Here is a 24,522-nt window from a genome sequence, read left to right as displayed (position 1 = left end):
ACATTAAACCTGACTCTTTTCCCTCCAATAAACACTCCTGGTAGGTCTGGTGTAAAACAAAAGATGATATTTGTAAAAGCTTCTTATGCCCACTCTTAGGTACAGTGAAGGATCTGTAATGCTGTGGGTATGTTTCTCTTCTGGAGGCCCTGAGGATCTAGGTAAATTGCAGAGCATCATAGAGATTTTAAATGAACATCTGGTGGCTTCTGCCACTAAACTGACTATGGGTTTCTACTGGGTTTTTTTTTGCTGAGTAATGATGGAAAACATTTGGACAAATTAACACAGGGTGTGGGTTACCTGTCACAGAAAAAACCTCAGCACCAAGTCGTGTTTCCACTATCAGAACCTCTGGCTCTAGCACCAATAAACTGGACCTTTCTTGCACTACCTCTGATCCTTCACAAAAACTCAGTGGCTCTGAGTTGACCTCGATGGATCCCAGCCGGTATGTGTGGCGCTGTATATTAGGTCTTTTAATCTGGGTTTTGACAGGAAACCTAACCAGAGCGCCCAGACAGCTTCAGTCTCTCTGTAGAACCCAAAGTTTAGACAGTAGATGTGATGGCAGATGGATATGGCAGGTAGCTGTGGTCCAGATACCCTAATTCAACAGTAAAAGTTATTCTCTCTCATTTTGTAAAAACAGAACCACTTTATAGCTCAGACATTCAGCAAAAGACAGAAAAGACTCTTGCTTGTGCTCTTTGTTCATATTTATTTGGCTCCAATCTGTCTTTCATATTTGGTCTGAAGGAGTGAACTTTAAAACACATTATTATTTTGATGGATTCAACTTACCTTGTATCTTCTCCCACCTTCACCCAGGAGCATCCCTCCTCTCGTTTTCCACAGTGATTAAACCACACAGAGAATAGTGGGTGAAGAGTCTTCTTCTGTGGTAAAACACCTGAGAATGAAGATAAAAGGAGTGAAACAAACCCATTAGACTCGAAGGAACAAAACAGACACTCAGTGTGTGGGCATTTAAGTAAAGATTTCAATAAACCGACTTTGCTCGGGAGCCGGGTTTTTAAGTGATGTGTGCCGCCGTTACTTCTTGTTGGAGAGTGTGCAGAACATAAAAAACAGACCTATTAGCATTCTTCTTATATTTGTCCCTGCCAGCTAACTTTTCCCACAGTTATATATATACAGACGATTTATACCAGAGCCCAGATACTTATATTTCCTTTCAAGTAAACAGACTGTCTGCTGAGCTTGCAAACTAGCCTGAATCAGCAGTTCTCATGTTTTGAAGATTTTAAAAACAATTTGCTCCATTTTCTGCAGGTTTTTTATAAAAATACTACATTTTGAGATGCACCAATCGGCTGACTATTTCCCTCGTTTGATCTTGACTGGACATTCACAGCTTAAATCTTGAAAAATCTGAATTTGCCTTAATATACACATATACTCATGCACTATTTAAACCATATTTAACAAAATCCACTTTATTTCCTCACATTCAGACCTGAGGAACATGTTTTTCATCATGGCAACATATATGGAAGACTAGACTGCTTGAATAAGAAGGCAGCTGGACGTCTTTCTCTGTCAAACCTTTTAAACCTCTGAAAGGCTTCTTTAAAGGCTACAGAAGAAGTTATATTCAGCTACCTTCAGTAAAAGCACTTAGGAGTATTTGTTGTGCAACTGTGATTTTTTTATTATTAATATTTATAAAACATTCTAATTAAAAATCATAATACAATATATATAATTCCTAACCAAAATCATTTACAATGAATAGATATTAAAATTAAACTATGGACTTGTGATTATTGGGCTATTAGCAATTATCAGTAATTATTATAAATAATTGTAATTAATAATTACTAAATATTAACCAAAAATCACCTAAAACATTTGCATATTCAAACTTCGTGGAATTAAGATTGTGTAGCCACAAGTAACTGTTAATAATTATAGTTAATTATTATTAACAGTTACAATCATTTATGTGAATATAATACACTGCTCAAAAAAATAAAGGGAACACTTAAACAACACAATATAACTCCAAGTAAATCAAACCTCTGTAAAATCAAACTGTCCACTTAGGAAGCAACACTGATTGACAATCAATTTCACATCTTGTTGTGCAAATGGAAAAGACAACAGGGGGAAATCTTTGGTGATTAGCAAGAAACACTCATTAAAGGAGTGGTTCTGCAGGTGGGGACCACAGACCACTTCTCAGTACCGATGCTTTCTGGCTGATGTTTTGGTCACTTTTGAATGTTGGTGGTGCTTTCACACTCGTGGTAGCATGAGACGGACTCTACAACCCACACAAGCGGCTCAGGTAGTGCAGCTCATCCAGGATGGCACATCAATACGAGCTGTGGCAAGAAGGTTTGCTGTGTCTGTCAGCGTAGTGTCCAAACAAATACAGGGCTATTTTTTTCATTCCTAATGACAGCTACGCTGATGCTGAACTTTTTATGACAGTTTTTTCACAGTTGAGAGGGTCAAATACAAAGGTTAATCATGCAGTGAAGTTTGACATAAAGAGATGCCAGAAAGATGACTGTTTATCTGATTCTCTTTTGTTTTCTGAAGGTCACAAAGAGTGAAAACACTGACGCCAAGATTTAACTAGTACCTCAGTGGAAAAAAAGAAAGTAACAAATTATTTTCACTTCATATATGGTTCTTACAGTACCGTATTTTCCGCACTATAAGGCGCACTTAAAAACCTTTAATTTTCTCAAAAAATGACAGTGCGCCTTGTAATCCGGAGCGCCTTATATATGGATCAATTGGTTAATTGGTTGATCCATACTGGCTGTACACGGCGCTCTGTCAAAATGTTTCAGTACGACTGGTAAACTACAAAGCCGCACCGCTTGCAGCATTACGGCTACCGTAGTCAGGGGCGTCGCCGAATCAATAGCGGTAAACACCTGTATTGTGCTTACTCATAGTTCAACACCACTTGTGTGTGTATAACGACCCCAAAATGGCACCTTTCAAGAGACACGCTTACAATGGTGAGTTCAAACTCAAGGCTGTCAGCTACGCAGTCGAACATGGGAATAGAGCAGCAGCGAGAGAATTCAACATTAATGAATCAATGGTACGGAAGTGGAGGAAGCAAGAAGATGACCTGTGCCAAGTAAACAAGACTAAAAAGAGTTTCCGAGGGAATAAAGCGAGATGGCCACAGTTAGAGGACAAACTCGAACAGTGGGTTGTTGAACAGAGAGCAGCAAGTAGAAGCGTCTCTACAGTCACTGTTCGTATGAAGGCAAAAGCGCTAGCACAGGACATGAACATTAATGAATTTCAAGGCGGTCCTTCTTGGTGTTTTCGTTTTATGAAAAGACGTAATCTCTCCATCCGCACACGAACTACCGTCTCGCAGCAACTGCCAAAAGATTACCAAGAAAAGCTGGCCACGTTCCGCGCATACTGCAAAAACAAGATCACTGAAAAGAAGATCCGGCCAGAGCACATCACCAACATGGATGAGGTTCCACTCACCTTTGATATTCCCGTGAACCGCACTGTGGAGAAAACGGGGACCAGTACGGTGTCTATACGCACCACAGGGAATGAGAAGTCATCCTTCACTGTAGTTCTCGCCTGCCAGGCTAATGGCCAGAAACTTCCACCCATGGTTATTTTTAAGAGGAAGACCTTGCCAAAACAAAACTTTCCAGCCGGCGTCGTCATCAAAGCTAACTCAAAGGGATGGATGGATGAGAACATGATGAGTGAATGGCTGAGAGAAATTTACGTCAAGACACCGGGTGGCTTTTTTCACACAGCTCCGTCCCTATTGATAAACGACTCCATGCGCGCCCATATCACCGATGGTGTCAAAAAACAAGTGAAGAAAACTAATTCGGAGCTTGCAGTCATTCCGGGTGGATTAACTAAAGAACTCCAGCCGCTAGATATTGGTGTCAACAGGCCGTTCAAAGCTAGACTGCGAGCTGCGTGGGAGCAGTGGATGACAGAAGGCGAACACACATTCACCAAGACAGGGAGACAGCGCCGGGCGACTTACGCCACTATCTGCCAGCGGATCGTGGATGCCTGGGCTGATATATTAGTCTCAACTGTGGTCCGAGCTTTCAAGAAGGCAGGAATAATCACTGAACCGCCAGGCAACAGCAGCGACACTGACTCTGATAATGACGAGAGGGAGCCGGGCATGTTGGATGCCGCAATCGCCCAACTGTTCAATTCGGACACTGAAGAAGAAGAATTCGAGGGATTCGTGGACGAGGAATAAACTGAAAAAGTGAGCTTTACGTATTATATATATACCGTAACTGATCAATGTTGAGTTATGCACTAACGTTTGATTTAGCTGTGTTTCTTTTACGTGTTTACAAATGAACAAGGCTGGGAGATATTGTGAATATGCACATTAACGTTTGAACAACGTTGAGTTATTGTGAATGCACTAACTACGTTTTATACGTATGCTGGTTTGTAGTGTATTAATAAAGTTTGACTGACTTATCTGACTGTTTTGTTGACATTCTCTTTAGCACAGCTCCGTCTAGTGGATGCAAACGTTTGACTGCAGTAGCTTCTATTCTATGCGCCTTATAATCCGGTGCGCCCTATATATGAAAAAAGTTCTAAAATAGGCCATTCATTGAAGGTGCGCCTTATAATCCGGTGCGCCTTATAGTGCGGAAAATACGGTATGTACTTCCTTACAGATTTCTTGTGTTTTTTTGTTGTTTGTTTTGACATTTTAATGTTTCAGATTAAAAAATTTTGTATCATACAAAAGTAAACTGGAGTAAATACAAAAGCATCTATGTGGAAATATAAAATCTACCCTGGCTAAATCATGAATTAACTATAATTAATCACATTCTTTGGTTCAGTTTCACCAGCCACACCTAGGTCTGGTTACTGCCTGCCTGTAGAATCAAGCAATTAATTCAGCAGAACCTGTAGGACAACATGAAGTAGGCTAAAAGATTTCTAAAGCAGCACATGATGGTCTGATCTAAATATGTTCAGGAATAGGTAAGACACAAAGTTATTGACGTCTGTTAGTCTGGAAGGGATTACAAAGTAACTCTAAGGTTTCACCACAGTGAAAACCAGTATTAACAAATTGAGGAAACATGGAACAGTGGAGAACCCTCCCAGAAGCGGCTGTCCTACCAAAGTTACTCCAAAAGCACATTGTTTCATTCAGGAGGTCCAAAAGACCCTGAAAATCATCTAAAGCTCTGCAGACCTCGCAGGCCTCAGTTGAGGTCAGAGTTCTTGATTCAGTTGTAAGAAGAGGCTGGGCAAAAATGGCCTCCATGGGGGAGATCAAAGCTAAAAACCACTGCTAATCAAAAAGAACCCAAAGGCCCGTCTTACATTTATCAAACATGATCCCTAAAAGCTTTGCAAAAATATTCTGTGGAGTGATGTGACAAAGTGGGACTTATTGGAAGGTGTGTCACGTTATATCTGTTGTAAAACTAACACAGCATTTCAAAAACAGAAAATCAAACATGGTGGTGCGAGTGTGAAGGTCTGGGACTTCAGGACCTGGACAAGTTGCTGGAATTGATAGAACAATGATTTCTGCTCTCTGTTAGAAAACCCTGTAGGAGAATGTCTGTCCACCTTAAGCTTAAGTGCACTTGGGTTATGGAGCAGGACAATGATCCAACGCACGGCAACAAGTTTACCTCTGACATAAATAAATACAAAGAAGGTTTAGGAGTGTCCTAGTGAAAGCCTGGACGTAAATCCAAGCAAGATGCTGGGCATGACAGGACGGCCATGCCGGTAAACTCAGCATTGTGCCTTAAAGAGTTCTGCCTACAAGACTGGGTGAAAATTGCTCCCCAGCCATGTAAAAGACTCATTGCCAGTTTTCTCAAATGGTTGATATCAGTTGTTGCCACCAAGGGCGTTACAACCAGTTGTTAGGTTTAGGGGGCACACAAGGACAGGTTGGTTTGGATAGCTTTTTTCCCCTAGTAAATTAAATCATTTCAAAACTGCTTTTATATTGGCTCAGGTTATCCTTGTCGGATATACATTTTTTGATGATCTGAGATTAGGCCTGCTACAATTAATTGGATCAATTTTGATTAATCAATTATTGAAATGATCATCAACTAATTTAGTAATTGAATCTGATCGTTGACTGGAGTATACAGACTGTAAAACATGGCATTTGCTGAAAGGACAACCCACTCAGAGCAGTAATTAGGCCAAAATTGCACAAACAATATATAGATTTAGCATTTATGATGAAAAACCTTCTTTGTCTGTAAATATGCTCTACTCCTCAAGTTGCATAGTTTCACCTGGTTCATATTCTGTAAAAAACCTCCTATTAAGCACCTTTTGTCATCTGATTTTTAATCGAATAATTGAAAAAATAGTGGACAGATTAATAGATTAGCAAAAGAATCATTAGTTGCAGCCCCATCTGAGACATTAAAGTTTAACAAAAAAGCAAAAAGAGAAGAAATCTCCAAGGGGTCAAATACTTATTTCCCCCATTTTTTCCAGTTAAAATGTAAAACTGGAAATGCTGGGTTTTGCTGCTTTTACTGAAGCCACATCGAATGTAAAGGTTGAAAAGGAAATCAATCTGCTGTAGATGATGATGTTTTTCTCCTTCTACCTTCAACAGAGAGAGACAGACGGACCTCCATCAGTCCACCTCAATTAAAACCGGAACAAAGAGCTGCTGTAACAGTCTGACAGTGCAGAGACACGAGGAAAGATGAAAGGAGAAAAGGACGGGCTGCAATCATGTTAATTTCTCTATGGCATACATACCACCAAGAGCACCCAGCGGCATTCAGATTGTACCACTGAGATCTCAAAAAACGGCCAATAAGCCACCATTGTATTTGGTGTGGCCCAATTTTGCACAATTTATTGGGCAACTTTCTGGCTCTAAATTTCTGAGCTTGTGCTGCTTTCTACGCACAGAGCAGACATCTCTCACGCTGTGCATGTTGGTCATTTTGTTGGAGGGTAGGTTGAACCAGATGCCTTTCTTATTACTTGAAACTTTGTTTTAGAACAATATGTAGTTAAAATGGCCCACAGTAAACCCTTGGGACTGGGAATGGGTATTCTATCAACTGGATTAGTTTAAAAAAGGAAAGTGTTTTCAGATGCAAATATGGCCACTCATATGTTCCTAGATTGGGGTGTTTGTGTGTCCCATGCACAAACCGGTGATCTGATTTTAAATATAACGCACATGCAGGAGTTGTTGCATCTGACAAAGTTACACCTGTCTTGATGCAGAAAGCTCGTTAATGTGTCTCTCCATCCACCACAGATACAGCAGTAGTGGTGTTGTTTACACATATTTGTATTTGTAAATGAGTATTTTCATATAATGGATTTATTTCTTTGCTATTTTGTTTCCATGATACCGTTGTGATTACTGCGAAAACATATGCAACACAGGCAGACGGTTTTTCTTCTCTTCCTCTGTGTGTGGACAAGGGTGAAGCATGTAAAGGAGCCCAGACATACAAGGGAACAGCATCCAGATGCCGTTTTTAGTTGGTCAGGCACATCAGGGCTTCGCAGCTAATCTGATGCAGTAGCCACATACATGCTTAGAGTTTAACTGTGGATAAACTGTGGGATTATTCATGAGAGTGCACAATTCTGGCTTTTCTACATACAGCCTGTGAGTTAAGAATATTACCACTAGATTTAAGTTTGAGTAACTTCTCAGATCTCCTGCCCCATGGGAAGCTCTTCAAATATGAAACAATTTGTTTTTAAAATGTTATTTGTGCCACATGAGTTTGCACTCTTTGTGTGATATTTTCCTAATATATCTACTGCTTTGGTGTATTTTGAGTTTTATGTGATAGACCGAAACAAAGCTGTGCTTGTACATAGCTGTGAAGTGCAATGAAAGGTTAAATAATTTGATAATCTTTTCAACATAAAATCTGTGTTCATCCTTAAATAAAATCAATTGCAACCAGTTGCCTTCAGGGGTCACCTGTGTGTATATGGCACTCAGTATAAATGCAGCTGTTGAAAATGAACACTGCATATTCTTAACTCTCCATCCCCATGGCAACACATGATGGTGGCAGCACTGTGGGGACACTTTATTCAGAACACAAATGCATGCCACACTTTTCAGATTTGAATTTGTAAAAAATAAAGAACGCATTCCTTAGGTCTGCCGTTTTGATGAAATGTTGAGAAGTTCATTCTTTTTCAAGGCTTTTCTGTACATGTAAGAAAGAGAAATAACTCCAAACCTTTATATTTATTAGATGATAGGATAATGCACTCTGATCTGATAATGGAGAACATCCTTTAAAATGTAGCAGAAGTCTCAGTTTGTCTGTTTCTATATCAAGTGGAGGTTTGCTCGTTCAGTTATGCGGTGCTTCAAATTACGCTGTTAGAGTCTGAATTTAAGAACTGATAGCATCTATTTAGTCCTTTTATGCTAACATTTAATTTTGTTAAAGAGATCCCGAGCCATCCTTTTCTGTGCTGTCTGCAGATGAGGGAGAAAGTTTACAAATGCACATTTTCCCCATCAAACTGTATGAAATATTTAGGAATGACATTTTGAAATGTTTTGGATGTTTTGCTTGTGACAGGTATGTTTTTAAACCTCAGTAATGGAAAACAGAGAGGCTGTTGTGTTAAAAGGTTTATAGGTTGTTAGTTTGCCAATCTTGTTTTTTCGGACTGTATTAAGACTAAACTGAAGATATTTGGATAAGATTGTTTTGACGTTTATTTTCTATTTTCCCTTATTTTATCTTTCCTGAGTCGTCAAATTGGAAAATCATTTCCTATTTTGTAAAAATATGACAGAAGGCACTTTTGAACTAAAGGAAGATATTTTTCTATGGTACTCATTCATCGGCCTTATCTCCTTCAATGTCCTCTTCTCTCAGCTAACACGTCAAAAAGTACAATCCACAATCTGTTCTGTTTTTGTCTCATAGCCTGCACTATTGTGCCATTTCAAATGCATATTCTTACAGCTCATTCGAGTTTTTCCAAGCCTGTTCTTATCGTTATATCCTCCACAAGCAACAAACACATAGCTCAAGCTGTCAAGATGAGAAGTGACACTGCTACACTGACTGTCGAGGCTGGAAGATCAGTGTTACTGTCCACCAGTGTCACAGGAGCGGTTCTTCTAGCCCAATTAAAAGTGTTTGCTTCTACAATTTCATTGCACTAAAGATTCATCATAAAAGATGACTCCTAAAACCATATAATGCATACTTTTGTCCAAAACATTTGATCACTAATGACCATTGAGAAGTGTGCTGCAGAGTTGTGCATGAATGTGTTATGACAAGTAGGATCATGAGAGATTTTTTTTCAGAAAACTTTAGCCTTGATGATGCTGATTTTGACTTGATAAAAGTCACCTAAACACATCAATAACTGTTAAAAATAAAACACGTTAAACGAAAACTTTAACTTCTCAATGCGAAAAAGAGCTGCAACATTTACCATCCAAGGGGAGAACCTGGTGACTGCTGTACGTGTGTCTGTGTGCCTTGTTGAAGCTGTGTGAATACATTTATGCATTTTAGTGGCGTCCCATTTCTGATAATGTATGCCTCTTTTGACTATATTGAGCTGTGTCTGCACCCTAGTTCTATGGTTAATGCTGAAGACCCTGCTGTAGGCTGGAGGCTGTAGTAAAGCAGAGACAAAAAGCTGCTGCTTGTTATATTCTTTCATTTCTAACTTTTGTCTAACCAACAAACACCACACGGCCAACCCTCTCCCCCTCCCCCCCCTAAAACACACACAAACAGCAACAAGATGGAAATCAATATTTGCCCAGTTTTACTAATGAGACCGTTACGTTAAAAAATGACTAACATCGGCCGATACCGAAGATAATTGCCGATGCATGGTGCATATCTACTAGTGAACATGAAGGAATTCGGTTTAAACATACACAAACACATACTGTGGTGCGTTTATCTGTAGGCTTTGTGCATTTATTTTTCATGCTTCTTTCTTGTGTTGTCACATAAAACTGTTTATATTCCCATGAATCAAACTATGAAACTTTTTCAGACATTGTGTCCTAGTCTTGAAAAGATCCATTGTTCTATTTAGCATCAACATGCCGAATTTGACAGCAGGGGTCCCTCCCTGAAATATTTTGCAAATCATTAAATTAGGGATACACCTGCTACATTATTGGTTGATCTGGTAATAAGTTTAAATTAAACTGTGAACGTTGTTCTTATCCAACTGTATCTTTTCCCTTTTCTTTTGGTATGTTTTTTTTGTCTTTTAGACTGTTTTGGCTCTTGAAATTGTGCTTGGGTTTGGTTATCTGGCTGAAATACAGGATCATAGGATGACGTTCAGCTCAACACTGCTTCGCCCTAGCTGGAAAAAATAGTTTGAACTTCCTTAGTTTAAATGTGACATTGTTTCACGTTGCAGTGTGTGTATGTAGAGTAAAACCATTTAAATGAATCAAAATATTATTGAGTAGTCAACCTGCCTGGCAGGATTCAAAGTTGTTGACCAATTTGCCTCATTATCTGACTGAACTCTGATTTTTCTCTCTGATTTCTTTGCATTTAAAGCATTCGTCTCCCTCACACTGTCAAGTTGAGCAACGTTTGATTCCTCATACTTCAAAAGGTCATGTATTCTCAAAGTCATGTATTATCCAAAAGGTTTTTGTCTTCTTCGCCCCCTCTGGGATCAGGACAGGTTTTACCAGGCATGTCACATCTTTCTGTTGCAGGAATCTTCATTTAGAAGCCATCACTGATACACTTCAGTTGGTGGATTCCTAAATGAGCTGATGCACTCATCAGAGATGCTGCATTAAATGAAAGGACAGAGATTTTGCATTTTACACATGGGTTCAAATCTATCTGAACAACAGCACCACTTACAGCAGCACAGAACATCCCATAATTAGCTGGCGGATTAAGGTGCGTCTTACAGTTTAGCAGATCACAGCCTTGCATTCTAATTAAAGTAATTAGCCCCCTATCTCTCTCCATACTTTGGTAAATTCTTACTCAGAAAATGCATAAAAGTGAAGCTGAGGAAATGAGATGAAAGACTGCCTCCATGTGCAAACTTTAGCTTTATTTAAAAATCCATATAAACACCATATTAAAAAATTTAAATGGTGCTTCAGCAAAAACAGAACTAAAGTGAAGTCTGACAGAAAGCTGTTTGCAAAGTAATTTTAAGTATTTTAAAACATATTCCTAATAATAACGAAAGTCCTTACATACTATGAATATGCACAGAAATAGATCTTCATTTAATTTGGTATGTTTCCAGAACATGCTTATTAGTCATAGTTAATATGTTTTCAGAGGCGTTGATCAGGGCTTTGCAAAGGCCGTTGCAGAAGCTTAATGGTTGCAGGCTGTTTTAATGTGTGTTTGGGATCTTTTTCCTGAATGCCAAACATACGTTCAAATTCAATGAAATTACAATTAGGAGGTAGTTGTCCTACTTTGTTATTCTTTCCTCTTTGTGCACTGGGATAGTAAAACAGCCCCACAGGATAATGCTGCCACCACCATGCTTGACAGGTTGTGCAGTGTTCTTAGGTTTGAAACACTTACCTTGACTCCTCCAACCTTTCTTCTTGTCGCTGTGACTACATAGCTCAGTCTTTCTCTCCACTAACCCTCCATGTTGGCAGCCAAAATTTAGTTGCGGTTGATGGTATCAAATCAGAATGGATACATCAGGAAATATTAAGCTTTGGGAATGGGCTTTTACAAAGACGTCCACCTTCACGTTCCCACGTTCAGTCCGTGGCAGGAAACCATCCAACTGAAATTAGCTTTAGCAATTCTGCTAATATAAAAGGTCAAACATCCAAACAGAGTTATTATTATCAATAAGTTATCTTTATCAATTGTAGCATAATTATTTCAAGTGTGCATACAAAGTTGAAAGATGTTAACAGGAAACTTTTTAAAAGATGGCAAAAGAAAACATTTATTCATTTTAACTGAGTTGAGTGTTTGAAACTTATTTGATTCTGATTCTCGCTTTTTCTGGGGAGCAGGGGTGGGATTACGGCACCACTTTTTTCGCCAACAATTTGTGCCTCATACATATCGTTGCTGAGTAAAAGATTGTATCAAAAAAAAAGTTGAACAAAGAGTAGAAGACCAAACTTGGTTGGAGATATGACAGATTAAAGAGCCCTTGAGTTTTACCTCTGAAAGAAAAATCCAGAGTTGAAGTTTAATGGCTGTGCACACCCTGCAGTCTGTGATGATTTGACTAAAACCTGAAGTCTTCTAGCAGTTAGAAACACACTATGAAATCTAGTTACGTTGAAGTGCTAAAAAAAGTAACGATGCTACGACTCAATCATAGATAGAACAAGGGTGAAAAGGAGGAAAACAAGGCAGTCCTGCCTCCAACTGAACAATGGCTTGGTATGCAGCAATAATCATGAAGATAATTGCTTGCTAAACTACTTTTCCACTAAACCAACTGTGCAATTGCCTCATCTCTGAGGGCTCTGCCTGTGAAATGACACATTGAAAGTTGTTCCAGCAATTAAGCGCTGCATCTCCCCTCTGACCTTTTTCTGCACAGTTAACAATTTTATTCCCAAGTGTGAAGAAATCAATAGCCAGCAATGCAAAGACACCCATTCATATCTGTGAGGCTTAGCTTTGGAAATAATTTTTTGTTTTGGCTTTATTTTAAAAGCACAAGCTATAGCAGTAGGTCAAGTTTAGAGTGTCTGAAAGTTGTGATATTTTTATTGAGGTTTTATAGATATCCAAAGCTAAAAATATATTTAATATTGTAAACACAAATTTAAAGTAACTCTCTTTAGTCCCCACTCATTTTCAATGACTTGTACTTGGTCCCAATTATTTATTTTTCACAAAGCAAGAGGCTTGATTTATGTATTTATGTATATGTAGTTGGTTTTACAGTTATGCTGAAGCTCTGTGCTGTGGACCAATCCTGCCATAATTATGCATACGGAAATGTAAAAAGAACAAGCATAAATAAATAGCATTAAACAAATAAATATTGTAAATAAATACAAAGGAAAAATAAAACTGACAGAAAATATTGAATTATACACATAAATACATTTAAAAATGAGTCATTAATTAATAAAGTAGAAAATTGTAATGGATGATAAATAAATAGGTTAATTATTACAAAGGTGAATAAATGTAGCTAATTAAGTAAGATATATATATTTATGTCTCATTGAATAATTTAATTACTGCCTACATGTATTTATTTACTGCATTTGTTCTGTATTTAATCGTATGCTTCTTTATTTATTGAGCATTTCTTTATTTCTGTATTAATGCAGGATTGGTCCTCCATACTGGCTGATTCTTTCCCAAAATATAAAAATAAACAGTATTTAATAGAGCTCCTGGAACTTAATAATGATTATTTCTTGTAGATTCAAGAAATTTTATGAACACTGCAGTCTGCTCACTTTCTACTCTGCAGGTCCTATTTTTGCACCCACCCCTCTGCACTCTGAAGGCTAAGCTTCTTTGCCACTGGGTGGGAAATGGCCGCAGACTAACATTAGGGTGGAGAAATGGTGGTCATTACACATTGTCATTATCATCAAAGTCTCATCAGCTGACCTGGAAGATGGGCTTCGTAAGAGTGTGTGTGTGTCTGTGTGTGGACCGAGATAGCCAACCGTTTGTATTCATTTAGTCACTTGAATTTCAGGAGAAGCTGCAACTTTTTATGTTTTGATGTCTTTGTGAAGCCAGCAGAACAAAAAGTGAACACTGTTGTGGGTTTTACAACCAGCTTTAAGCTCCAGATGTCCTCCACAGTTTGCTTCATTTTTTATTAGAGCTGCACAATTCTATTGAATCGCAGTCGTTATAATAATTTTAGATATATGTGGGTTTTAAGTCATGTTGGGGCTTTGAACCTCCGATTTCTTCCATATAAGAATTACAGCAAAAATATTTAAATTGACTTCAATAAGAATGAACTTATGTTTAGTCCATAGCAGTTTCTCAGAAAGAAATGGAGTGAGTTATTGCCCCAAGTGGAGGACTATACGTGTATCTGAGGTTCCCAAATAGGAGCTGAACAAAGGTCAGATTAGGGCGACCTATCCAATAATGCAGACGTGATGCAGGTCTGATGGCTTGACGACGTAGCTTCCAGGTTGTTAGTCAGTCTGCTGCACAACTCCCCTGTGGTCATGAGTTGCATAGTGATGGTGATTGTTTTAATATAATTTAGCGTGGTACTCGCTACAGAGTTCAGGTTAGTGTTTTAGGACCGATTTTCTGTCTCTGCTTTTGGAGAAGCTTTGATCTACGATTAACAATTTTTGCCAATTTCTCTTTAGGAACTAAAAGAAGTTTATATTACAGTGTTCAAAACTGTTTTTCTAGCTTTCCTGCAGTCAAAGGTCTTTAATTATTTATAGCAGAAGCATAGGTGATGTCACACTGTGTGTGTGAGAGAGGAATCGCTGAAAAACAGTGTGTTTCTGTTTTAAAATAAAGACAAAATGACTCCTGGGATGAAATGTTAAGCAGTCTTGAGCATCCTTGTGATTAGCACAGTTAGAGCTGCCAGCATTACAAAAACAGCAGTTTCTGTCTGTATATTCTAGATCACTCTGATCTTTCCAGGCCAACATTTCTAAATCCAGCATGTTCCTAAATCCAGAGAAGTTGAAAGCTCACAGGGGAAAAAAATTAAAGTTTTCTATGCTCTGTTCAAGCCTTCCTGTTATCTGCTAAAACTCTGAAGCATTTTTAAAAGTTGCTGACTGAATGAATAACCGAAATACATTTTACATGTACCTCTCTGAGTGCTCAGGTTTGCTGTGTTAACCAATCAGAAACATATTAGACTCTGATTTTCTGACTCGCTGATCACTGGTCAGGTTTCTTCACCAGCAACTTTCTAGGAGTTACTTGGCTTTTAGTTTAATGTTGTTTTTTTGATGTTGTTGGACACAAGAGCCACATGGCTCTTGTGACCTTTTTTGCAGTTTTCATCTCAGTTTTAGTCAATGTGGTTTCTACGGTCTGATTTCTGTTGTTAAACAAATCTAACTTTGCCGAAATACGTTTCCTCTACAGGAGGAACACATGAGAAACAAAGTCCCTGATAGATATTAGTCTGAGATGGTCAACATGGGGATGGTAGTGTGATGTCTGAGGCTCTTTTACTGTTTCACAACCTGGACCAGGTGCAATAATTGTTGGAACCATATATTCTGGTTCCAACCAGAAAATCCCAAAGACAATGTCTAGCCATCAGTTCGTGAACCTCCACTCGAGTGGACTTGTGTTAAGTAGCAGAACAGTAATCCGAGGCACACTAGCAAATCTATTGCTGAATTCCTCAAAAACAGTTTTGTGGTGATTTAGTCAAAGTCCGGCCTTAAATCTAAATGAGATGCTGTGGCATGACCTTAAACAGACCGTTCAAACAGAAAAACCCTCCAACGTGGCTGAATTCTGCAAAGAGCAGTCGGCCAAAATTGCTCCACATAGGTGTAAAACACTCATTATCCCCAACGCTCGATAGCAGTTGCTGCTGCCAAGGTGGCACAACCAGTTGTTGGGTTTAGAAGGAATTATTCATGCATTTCTCTTATGAGCTGAAGCATTTAAGCAAAATGGCAAAAACAGAAGAAATATGTAACTGGGCAAATGCTTTTTTACTTTGCTGTACATCAAAATCTACAGGTTTGTCTTCAGCTATAACATTACAGTGAGTCTTCTCTTTGGTTCTGGAGTATATTTCTACAGGAGAATATATTCAGAATCTTCCTGGAGTTAAAAAAAAATGTTTTTTATTGCAGCATTGTTCAGATGAAAGCTGCTTAATTGTCTTTTAGGAAATTTTACTGGTGACCTTTTATACGTTGACACTTCCCTGTCATCACTCAGATACGATTAGATGGTAATGCAGTTCTAAGGCTCTGTTGTCTTACTTTAAGACTCATATGTCTGGAAATGTACCAAAATTTAGTTTCATTGCAAACATTATATAGTAGTTTGTGAAAGACATCAACTAAGAGCTTCGAACTCCCATTTTTTCCTGCTTTCACAGTGTACAGTATTTCATTGAGCAGGAAGCAGCAGGCCAGTGAGTTTTTCCGCTCTTCCTTCTTCCCAGCAGACACACAAAGCCAGTCGCATTTTTCCGTCACCTTATCGATCTGCTGCTTTCACTGTCATTTAAACAAAAAACGCTGCTAGAACACGAAGTGATCGACCGGCGGAGAAGAGAAATGATCTCTGCCATGAGTGACATTTTCTCCCTCAATCTTTCTCACTCTCACACCTTTGAAGGCTTCAGTGAAAATGAGGCATTTTCATTTTGTTTTGAGTAAAATGCTAAATCTCACTGGATTTGTTTAGCTTTAGAGGCTCAGATTCAAATTGAGACTGAACAGACCTGATGGGTTGCAGCATGTTTTAGTGAAATTAAACAATAAATAAAATAAATTAAGCAGCTCCATGGGGAGAAAAGTAGCCTTTTATCCCTGATTTGCTTCTTGCAGCTTCTTTTGCACTCCACGACATGCAGTCCTTGTTGCACTGAGTGCATGATATTCAAGCTGACTTGGACAAGCTGAATTCATACATCGTTTCTGCCTATAGTTAATCGAATAACAAGTGCCTCATTGATGGAACCACAAACAATAAGACTCTGCAGTCCCCCTCACATGGACGGTTCTCGTCTCATTAAGCTCACTGTTGTTTGTTTATAGCTCAGGACTTTACTGTTGATTTCCAGCACCTTGCTGACTCATGCTAGATACTGAACGTCGACCTTTTCAGTAAGATAAGGAAACTGGAGAACTTTAAGTAGCGAAAATGTCAAGTGATGTGCAGCATCAGGCCAAACAGTAATAAAGGAAGACAGAAATTGGACAGAAACCACAATACAGCTGTTATCCATGTTGAATAAATTGATAAATAAAAGTTGTCCATCAACATGTACGTCTATGTAGACATTGATCTATATCAACATCCATCCATGGTGGTGGTAATATGCTTTGGAGCTTCAGGTTCAGCACAACTTGCTGTAATTGATAGAACCATGAAACTAATCCCAGGGGCACTTGCTTTGGACCACTGTCCAAAGCACACTAGAATGTATGAAGGTTTTTAGAAGGCCTAGTCTAACACCATCCATCCATTTTCTTCCATAGTGGGTCACAGGTGCCTATCTCCAGCAGTCTAGGGGTGGGAGGCAGGGTACACCCTGAACAGGTTGCCGATCTGTCACAGCGCAACACAGAGACACACAGGACAAACAACTATGCACACACTCATTCACACCTAAGGGCAATTAAGAGAGACCAATTAACCAAACAGTCATGTTTTTGGACTGTGGGAGGAACCTAGAGCACCCAGAGAGAACCCATGCATGCAAGGGGAAAACATGCAAACTTCATGCAGAAAGACCCCCAGGCAGGAGTCGAACCAAAGACCTTCTTGCTGCAAGGCAACAGCGCTACCAACTGCGCCACCGTGCAGCCTAGTCAAACTTCCGACTTACAATTATATTGCTGGGGCATGACCTGAACTTTCCCTCTATAAGTTTATTGCCCCCTCCTTCAACTTTTGAAGGAGTTGCAATATTTCCAAATGTTTTTCATGTATTTCTTTGTTCGGAGCTCTGTAAATACAGTCATAATCAATAAATTAGAACATGTGTTCCTATTAGGATTGTTTGTCTGATTAGGAGTATTTTTTGAAAACAACAACCTTTAAGTATTTATAACACATATTTTTCAAAAAACCGACATTTCTATACTAAAACAAGTTTTTTTTATTGGTGTGATATAATATTCTAATCTTAAATGTCGTATTTTCATTAGCTGTAATCAGAACATCCTCATAATTAACAGAAATAAAGCCTTGAAAACATCAGTTTGTGTGCAGTTAATCTATAAAATGTGTTTCACTTAATGAGCTAGGTTACTGAAATAAATGAACTTTTTTCAATGGAAGTTATATTTCCTTTAGTCTGCCTATGCAATATTTGGTGTCTATTTGATTGAATTTATGCCTTTAAACGTCTGAGTGAGTATAAATGCAGCATCAGTTTTAAGAATGTTTGTTCATCAAACTGTGTTCTGCGTTGCCGCAGTTTAAAGGATCAAGTTTAAAACTGGACTCTGCATGTACCTTCAGGGTTGCCATAAAATGCCTTGACACAAAATTAAATTTTACCTTAAAGCAGGAGATATTTTAAAGCTGTGTGTCGCCTTACCAGGAGTGCAGACTTAAGAACAAGCTCTGCCTGAGAGGACCCGTTCAGGCTTAGAAAGTCATATAAATTGTTTAGTACGCGCAGACTCCCAAGAGGCAGAATGTGTGCCCTTGAATGTAGACCATGTGGGAATAAATCAACCTAAATTTACCACAAATTGTTAGGAACTTTTTAACAGAGCTATTTTTTGGTTTGACAGTAACAGAAAACACTGCCTTTATCTCTCTAACACATACATCTACACATTTAATACACAACGGTCTTTGCCTCCTGGTGGCCATTTGTCAGGCAAATCACACTGATGAGTTTGGACCTGGGTTCAGTGGTTCACGACGATCTTGGCAGCCTGTGCTGGTGATGTGTGTGTGTTTGTTCCTTTGTGAGTGTATCAGCAGACCCTGCAGCATTTTGATTAGTGCATTTCATCTGTAGAAGTGTCTCGTGATGACTCTTGGGATGTGATGGAGATTTTAGCTCCTCTAAGAGCTATGTCTTCTTCCTACGCTGCCTTCTTAAGCTAATGAGAGACTGAGCAGACTGAATAATTTAGCTGCACTGAGGAAAAGATGCCTTATTTTGTGGCAAACCAAATTTTCTCATCCTTATTTGACTCTTTGCTGTTTGTCTCTGATCTTAGGCATTTCATTGCTCATTTATGAACACAAAGCTCTGGTGTGAAAGCTCCAAATCGCAGCACAGACTGAATTTGAACTTGCCATTTCTGTCTTTATTTATATTGTTGGGTTGAACTGACAGGAAAGGCAAAGAAACGAGTTCACACCTTTTAAAAGCTTTTATTTTCAGCCACCATCATCAGTGCTGACCTGCTGTTTACTGACGAACATATTAGGTACCCATGTGTCAAGATCACTGCTCTTAATTAGGATGCAGTATTATTTCTCAGGAGACGCAGTTGTAGTAAAAAAAAGAAAGTACACCCTCTTTTATTTCTGGGGGTTGTTGAATCAGGAAATACTAAAAATGATCTGGTCTTCACCAGGTTGTAAAATGCATAAAATCCAAGCTTAGTGGTATAAACAAATTACAGTCTTATTGTTTACTGAGAAAAAACAAAGCTAACATGAAAGACTAGCTCTGTTCTTTGGACTCCTCTGGAACCTCTGGAGATCATTGTGTAAAGACGGATTCTTCATAAAATGAAGAACATTATGGAGAACCCTGAGCATCCTCTTCATGAGACTGTCCTACAACAACAGAGTGTCTTCAGTCAGAGGCTTCTTCGGATCTGCTGTAAGACGGAGCGCTACAGGAGATCCTTCCTGCCCACAGCTATCAGCATCTACAACGTTTCTTTGAAGAAACCTTCATAATATGAGCTATAACAACATTTAATTTCTCTTTGGGGTGAATAAAGTATTTATGAATTTAATTTAAATTCAGTAATTCCTGCAAAGTTGCAAAAAATTTGTTTTTGCGCAGCCCTGTTAAATTCCCAGCACAGCATTTTAATCATGTTCAGGTCTGGACTTTGACTAGGCTGTTGTAACATGTTGTTGTCTTCTTTTTAAGTCACTCTGTTGTAGATTCGTTGCTGTGTTTGGGATCATTGTCCTGATAAGCCAATCTGGACCAAGCTTCAGCTGACACACTCTAGCATGCTGTGGTGTACAGGGGAGTTTATGGTTGACTCAGTGGCTTTGAGATCCTTTAGCTGTGAAACAAGCCTGAATCATCATCCTTCTACCACCGTGTTTGACAGCTTTCAGAACCTGAAGAACTGTTTGGTCTTCTCCAAACATGGTTCTGTTTTTTACAGCCAGACATCTCCACTTTGGTATAATCTATCTAAGGACATTGTTGCATATGTCTTGATACAGCTTTGCAAACCTCCTGCGGTATTTTGTTTAGGCAGAAGAGGCTTTCTCGTGGCAACTTGTCAAACAAGACAAACTTGTTCAGTCCTTTTCTTTTTTTCCCTATCATGGACTTTATCATTTAACATGCTAACTAAGGTCTCTACAGGTTGAGATGGACCTCCAGGGGAGTTTCTCATTCACTGTGATTTGGGTTGAATTTCCTTGGACATCCACTCCTGGTGAGACTGGCAGCTCTCTTAAATGTTTTCTACTTGTGAATAAACTTTCTCACAACAGCATAATACACTCTGTGTTTATAAATCTCTTCCTAAACTGATCTGCAGCAACAGTTGCTTCTCTGGGGTCATTGCTGATGTATTTCCTCCTTGGCATATTGTTAACACACACCTTTACGCTGCAGACCAACGCATTGCCGTAACTCCTGTTGTAATGGAGCTGTTCACATTGATGATGATCCAGTTAAAGTGTCTTAGTTAGTTAGAACCTGTCTGCTACCTTCCTGCCTTTTTTCTATAATAATAGGAGTAGAATCTATTGTATGTTTTGTACTTGAAAAGCTTTTATTTATATTTAGACCAGATCATTATTGTTATGGCTATAGTCCCACGAATTGAAAAATCCTTTGACTTCTCTTTCCCTTGACATTAGATTTATTATTTTAAACCATGTTTTAGTCATGCCTGAGGTTCCTATGTCATCCCCCATTTACTGAATGGCTTTTGGGCTGGAAATTGCAAAACGTGCATAATATATGGAGTTTGTGTTTAACCCCCAGTATATGCAGCTGGCAGGCAAACACCTGTACGCGGTAACTGCCGACCTCTATTCCCATAGGAGCTTTGTGTTAGTTTTTTACAGTGTATTGAGCAGGTATAGGTGCAGGAAAATGTTATAGTAGATTCATGTTGCCATGGCAGCAACACTGCCATGTTTGGCTTTTGTTTTCCTCTTCTTGTCTGGATGCCTCGTTGCATCACAAATATTCTCTGGCTTTAGAGTTAGAATTTTGGGGCTCTGTAACAATCATGCCTGAATTTTACTGCTGTTATCCAGCGCTGTTGGCAACCAGACCAGACCAGACCCACCCTAGTGTTTTGCCAAAGTTCCCAGGGCAGCACACGATAAACAGACCTGCGGGCCTGCAGGTTGTGGCGGCCAGCTTCCATGAATCTATGGCTCCGAGCTCATGCATTACATAAGCAGTCAGTACACAGAAATATAATTTGAAAACATCTGAGGTAATAAATAATTTAGGAAGTGCCAAAGTTTGTTTTAATTTTAAAGCAGCACCTGTTTAAATGTTTATAGAGTTCACGCAAGCAGCAGCGATTTGCACATTTATATCTCCAATAAAGTTTTGCTTCATGCACATTTTGGGGCTTTTTGCATGGACAATAAAGGGGACGTGTGAAACCTTAAAATTAGTTTCTAACATGGTCTGCAATCTGAAGCAGAGACTGAGGATAATTTGCTAGAATGAAAGTGTTTGCAAACATGGCACATTGCCTTGTTGAGGCCCATATAAATACGCATAGCTGTCGGTCCACATTTCTTGAGTCCTATAATGTTAAACTACAGTGCAAACTGAGTGTAGTGTACAACAGATAACAACATGCCCAAACTGGTCAGAGTGGAATTCACAGGTCATCTACATCAGAGGAGGTAAACAACTTGTTGTTTATGAAGTGTCAGCAGACTGGAGCTCTGCAGCTGTCAGCAAAAAGAGACTCTTTCAATGGGAATAAAAAAATTCTTATTTAATAAACACCACCACTTGTCAAGCTGCGTCCTTTTATCTTATTGAAAGCCCCAGAGCTTGATGTGATCCTCTCCTTCTCCTCTCTTCTTGTATCTATTTCATCTGTTCTTCTCTTCCTTATGACCTTTGGTTAATAACTTGAGTATCTTTAGCACCTTTGTCCACCTCAGTGCCCTGAATTATTGACCTGATTTTCCAGAAGCAGCCCCATATATTTCTGTTTCTCACAGCAGTGAGGGGATGCTGGCTAACAGAGTGTCTCTGGTTTTTCGCATGGAAATGTGAAACCCATTTCTGTCCCCGGTCTTTGTGCCTGTGAGTCGGGGATTACGGTGCTGTCAGATTATGGCTCTCCGGACGGCCGCGTGTATTTTTGGGATGGATTTAAGGGTCAGTCGCAGTTTGCTAGTGTTATATTTAACCCCAGTGGTACACAGCATCAGCCCATCTCTAATTCATAACCAAAGACATCACTGAGCTAATACTGGTGTCATCAAGGCACGAACTGGGAAGGCTATATGCAGCACAGTAGCTCATTTGCATGGTATATCTGCTTATTTGTACTGCAGCAGCTTTATAGGTCTTATGCTATGGCAGGCTTTATCCACTCGTTTGCATTCAATCTCCCAGCAGATTTGGAAGATCTGTGGTGCATATGCACAAATCAATGCTTTTCGTGCATGTATTTTGTATTCTTTTGGGGACATTTAATTACCATCAGAACCATCAAAGTATGAACTAACTGACAGAAGCTTCAAATTAAAAAAGAAAAAGATTGATCATCTATTATAATAGAACAGAAGCTGAAAAGAGACGCAGTTTTTAAAATATTCCAGCTGAATCAACTTTTTGGTCATATTCTGCTTATTACCGATACTTATGCAGAGCCTCAGCTGTTCTTCATGAATAAATGCAAAGATTTTCTGTCCTATAAACCTTTTCATGTCGTTCTAACAGCTTCGGCATAAACCAGCCTTTCATCCTTCAGTTTTGATATTCCACACTATCCTCAAAACGATGTTTGCTGCTCATGTCTGCATTAAATATTCAGCGACGTATATGCAACGCAGCAAGCCACGCACATTAAACTTATTCCAGTTGTTTAGTCTATTTCTACACCAGTACTGATACTATAGTAAACCCTGATAATGATCATGTTTAATGTCTAATGTCTGTCTTTCCTCCGTGTTGCAGGTTATCTATGCACTGAACACAAAAAACGATGAACACGAGGCCGCCATCGCCACTCTGAAGGAGGCGCATGAAGAGGAGGTGCAGCAGATTCTTTCTGAGACCAGAGAGAAGATACTGCAGGTAAATCCTCCTGAGACCTGTCTGTTATAAGGGATGGTACTGAAGTGCTTAATATAATCAATGTTTAGCTGCTTAACAATTGAAAAGGTTAATTGTATGACATATTTTTTGGGTATCGAACAGTTCTAATGAAAATATGCCGTATTTACACCCAACATGAGCTCTTTTTTTAATTGTCGGACCATAGAAGCTACCTATGTGTAAATCCTAAATTTCTCCACTGTGGGAAACCAGTCTCCTCATAGTTTGCTATTCTTGCTCATTTTCAGCAGCAAAACTGCTTTCTTTGTTTTGCTCATTGTTGTTTTTTGAAAATGTTTTTAGGGCAAACATAATCTGCACAAGTATGTGTTTATTGTGGATTTTCCCCAATACAAGGTTCAAATTAAGCAAACAGGCTCAAATAAATGCATACATCCCTAATAATATTTGGATAAAAGTCACTTAGGAGCTCATTCTTCTGGATCATTGACCACTACTTATCATACACATCGATTTTAATTGGTTAGTCATCTATTATATTTGAGTCTTTGGCCATTCCAGAAACGCACTTTATTCACTCCAAGGCCAAATTGTAATTAGCTAGCTGTGGATTTGAGGTGAAGTTGAAGAATTTGGATGTAGTCTTCACTACCACCAGTTCATGCAACACAGCAGTACCACCAGCAGCAGAACAGACACACAGCATGATGCTACCACCACCAGGCTTCACCTTCATCCACGCTTGAAGGTGTTGATGTTGTCACCGTATCAGTCCATGTTTACCTTTAACCCGATAAACCAAACTTCCAGTTTCTGATATTTTTTAGCATTATAATCATCTCATCTGAGGATGACAGTTTGGGTCAAAAGGTTGAATTTGGTGTTCCAACAGGACAATAGTTCTAAACACACAATAAAACACATTTATAATGAATACAGCAGCCAAACATTAGGCTTGTGGAATGGACCTGAGGCCTATTGAAAATGTGTCAAATATCCAACCATTCCAGTGTTGAGTCTGTTTGCATCATCATAATCTTCATCATCCAAAACCCAAAATGACGATGGTAGAACTCTGTGCCGACAACTCAAGGGGCGCTGCTGCAACAACTAAAAGAAAATTAAAAGAAACAATGTGCACCCCTGACTGGTGCCCTTAATCTAATGACTGGCACCCATAATCTGGCCTCTGGCACCAATATGGTGGGAGAACTAACCATTTTCATCTGTGCAGAGACCCTGCATGTTTACTGCTGGGTTCCGAATGCAATCAGATTAATTTCACAAAATGAAATGTATGGATTTAAACTTTTAATTTTCACTGTTATGTAAGTTTCTTTATGAGAAAAATCACTGCCATATTTTATGTCTGAGCACATTCAACAATCT

At 39.0% G+C, this 24,522-nt stretch overlaps 1 protein-coding gene across 2 annotated transcripts in view; it reads left to right on the top strand.

Annotated features, from left to right (window-relative positions):
• Positions 1 to 24,522, top strand: part of fam184ab (family with sequence similarity 184 member Ab) — a 212,807-nt gene that overhangs the window by 67,824 nt on the left and 120,461 nt on the right. For both annotated transcript variants that reach the window (XM_047388056.1, XM_047388057.1), the window contains exon 2: positions 23,032 to 23,151. In XM_047388056.1, coding sequence (XP_047244012.1) covers positions 23,032 to 23,151 — 120 coding nt within the window. The remainder of the gene's footprint in view (positions 1 to 23,031; positions 23,152 to 24,522) is intronic.

Source organism: Girardinichthys multiradiatus, chromosome 15, assembly GCF_021462225.1.
Source record: "Girardinichthys multiradiatus isolate DD_20200921_A chromosome 15, DD_fGirMul_XY1, whole genome shotgun sequence".
In the NCBI taxonomy this organism is placed as follows: Eukaryota; Metazoa; Chordata; class Actinopteri; order Cyprinodontiformes; family Goodeidae; genus Girardinichthys; species Girardinichthys multiradiatus.
Note: the sequence above shows the minus strand (reverse complement) of the source record. Positions and strands in the feature narration are given on the sequence as shown.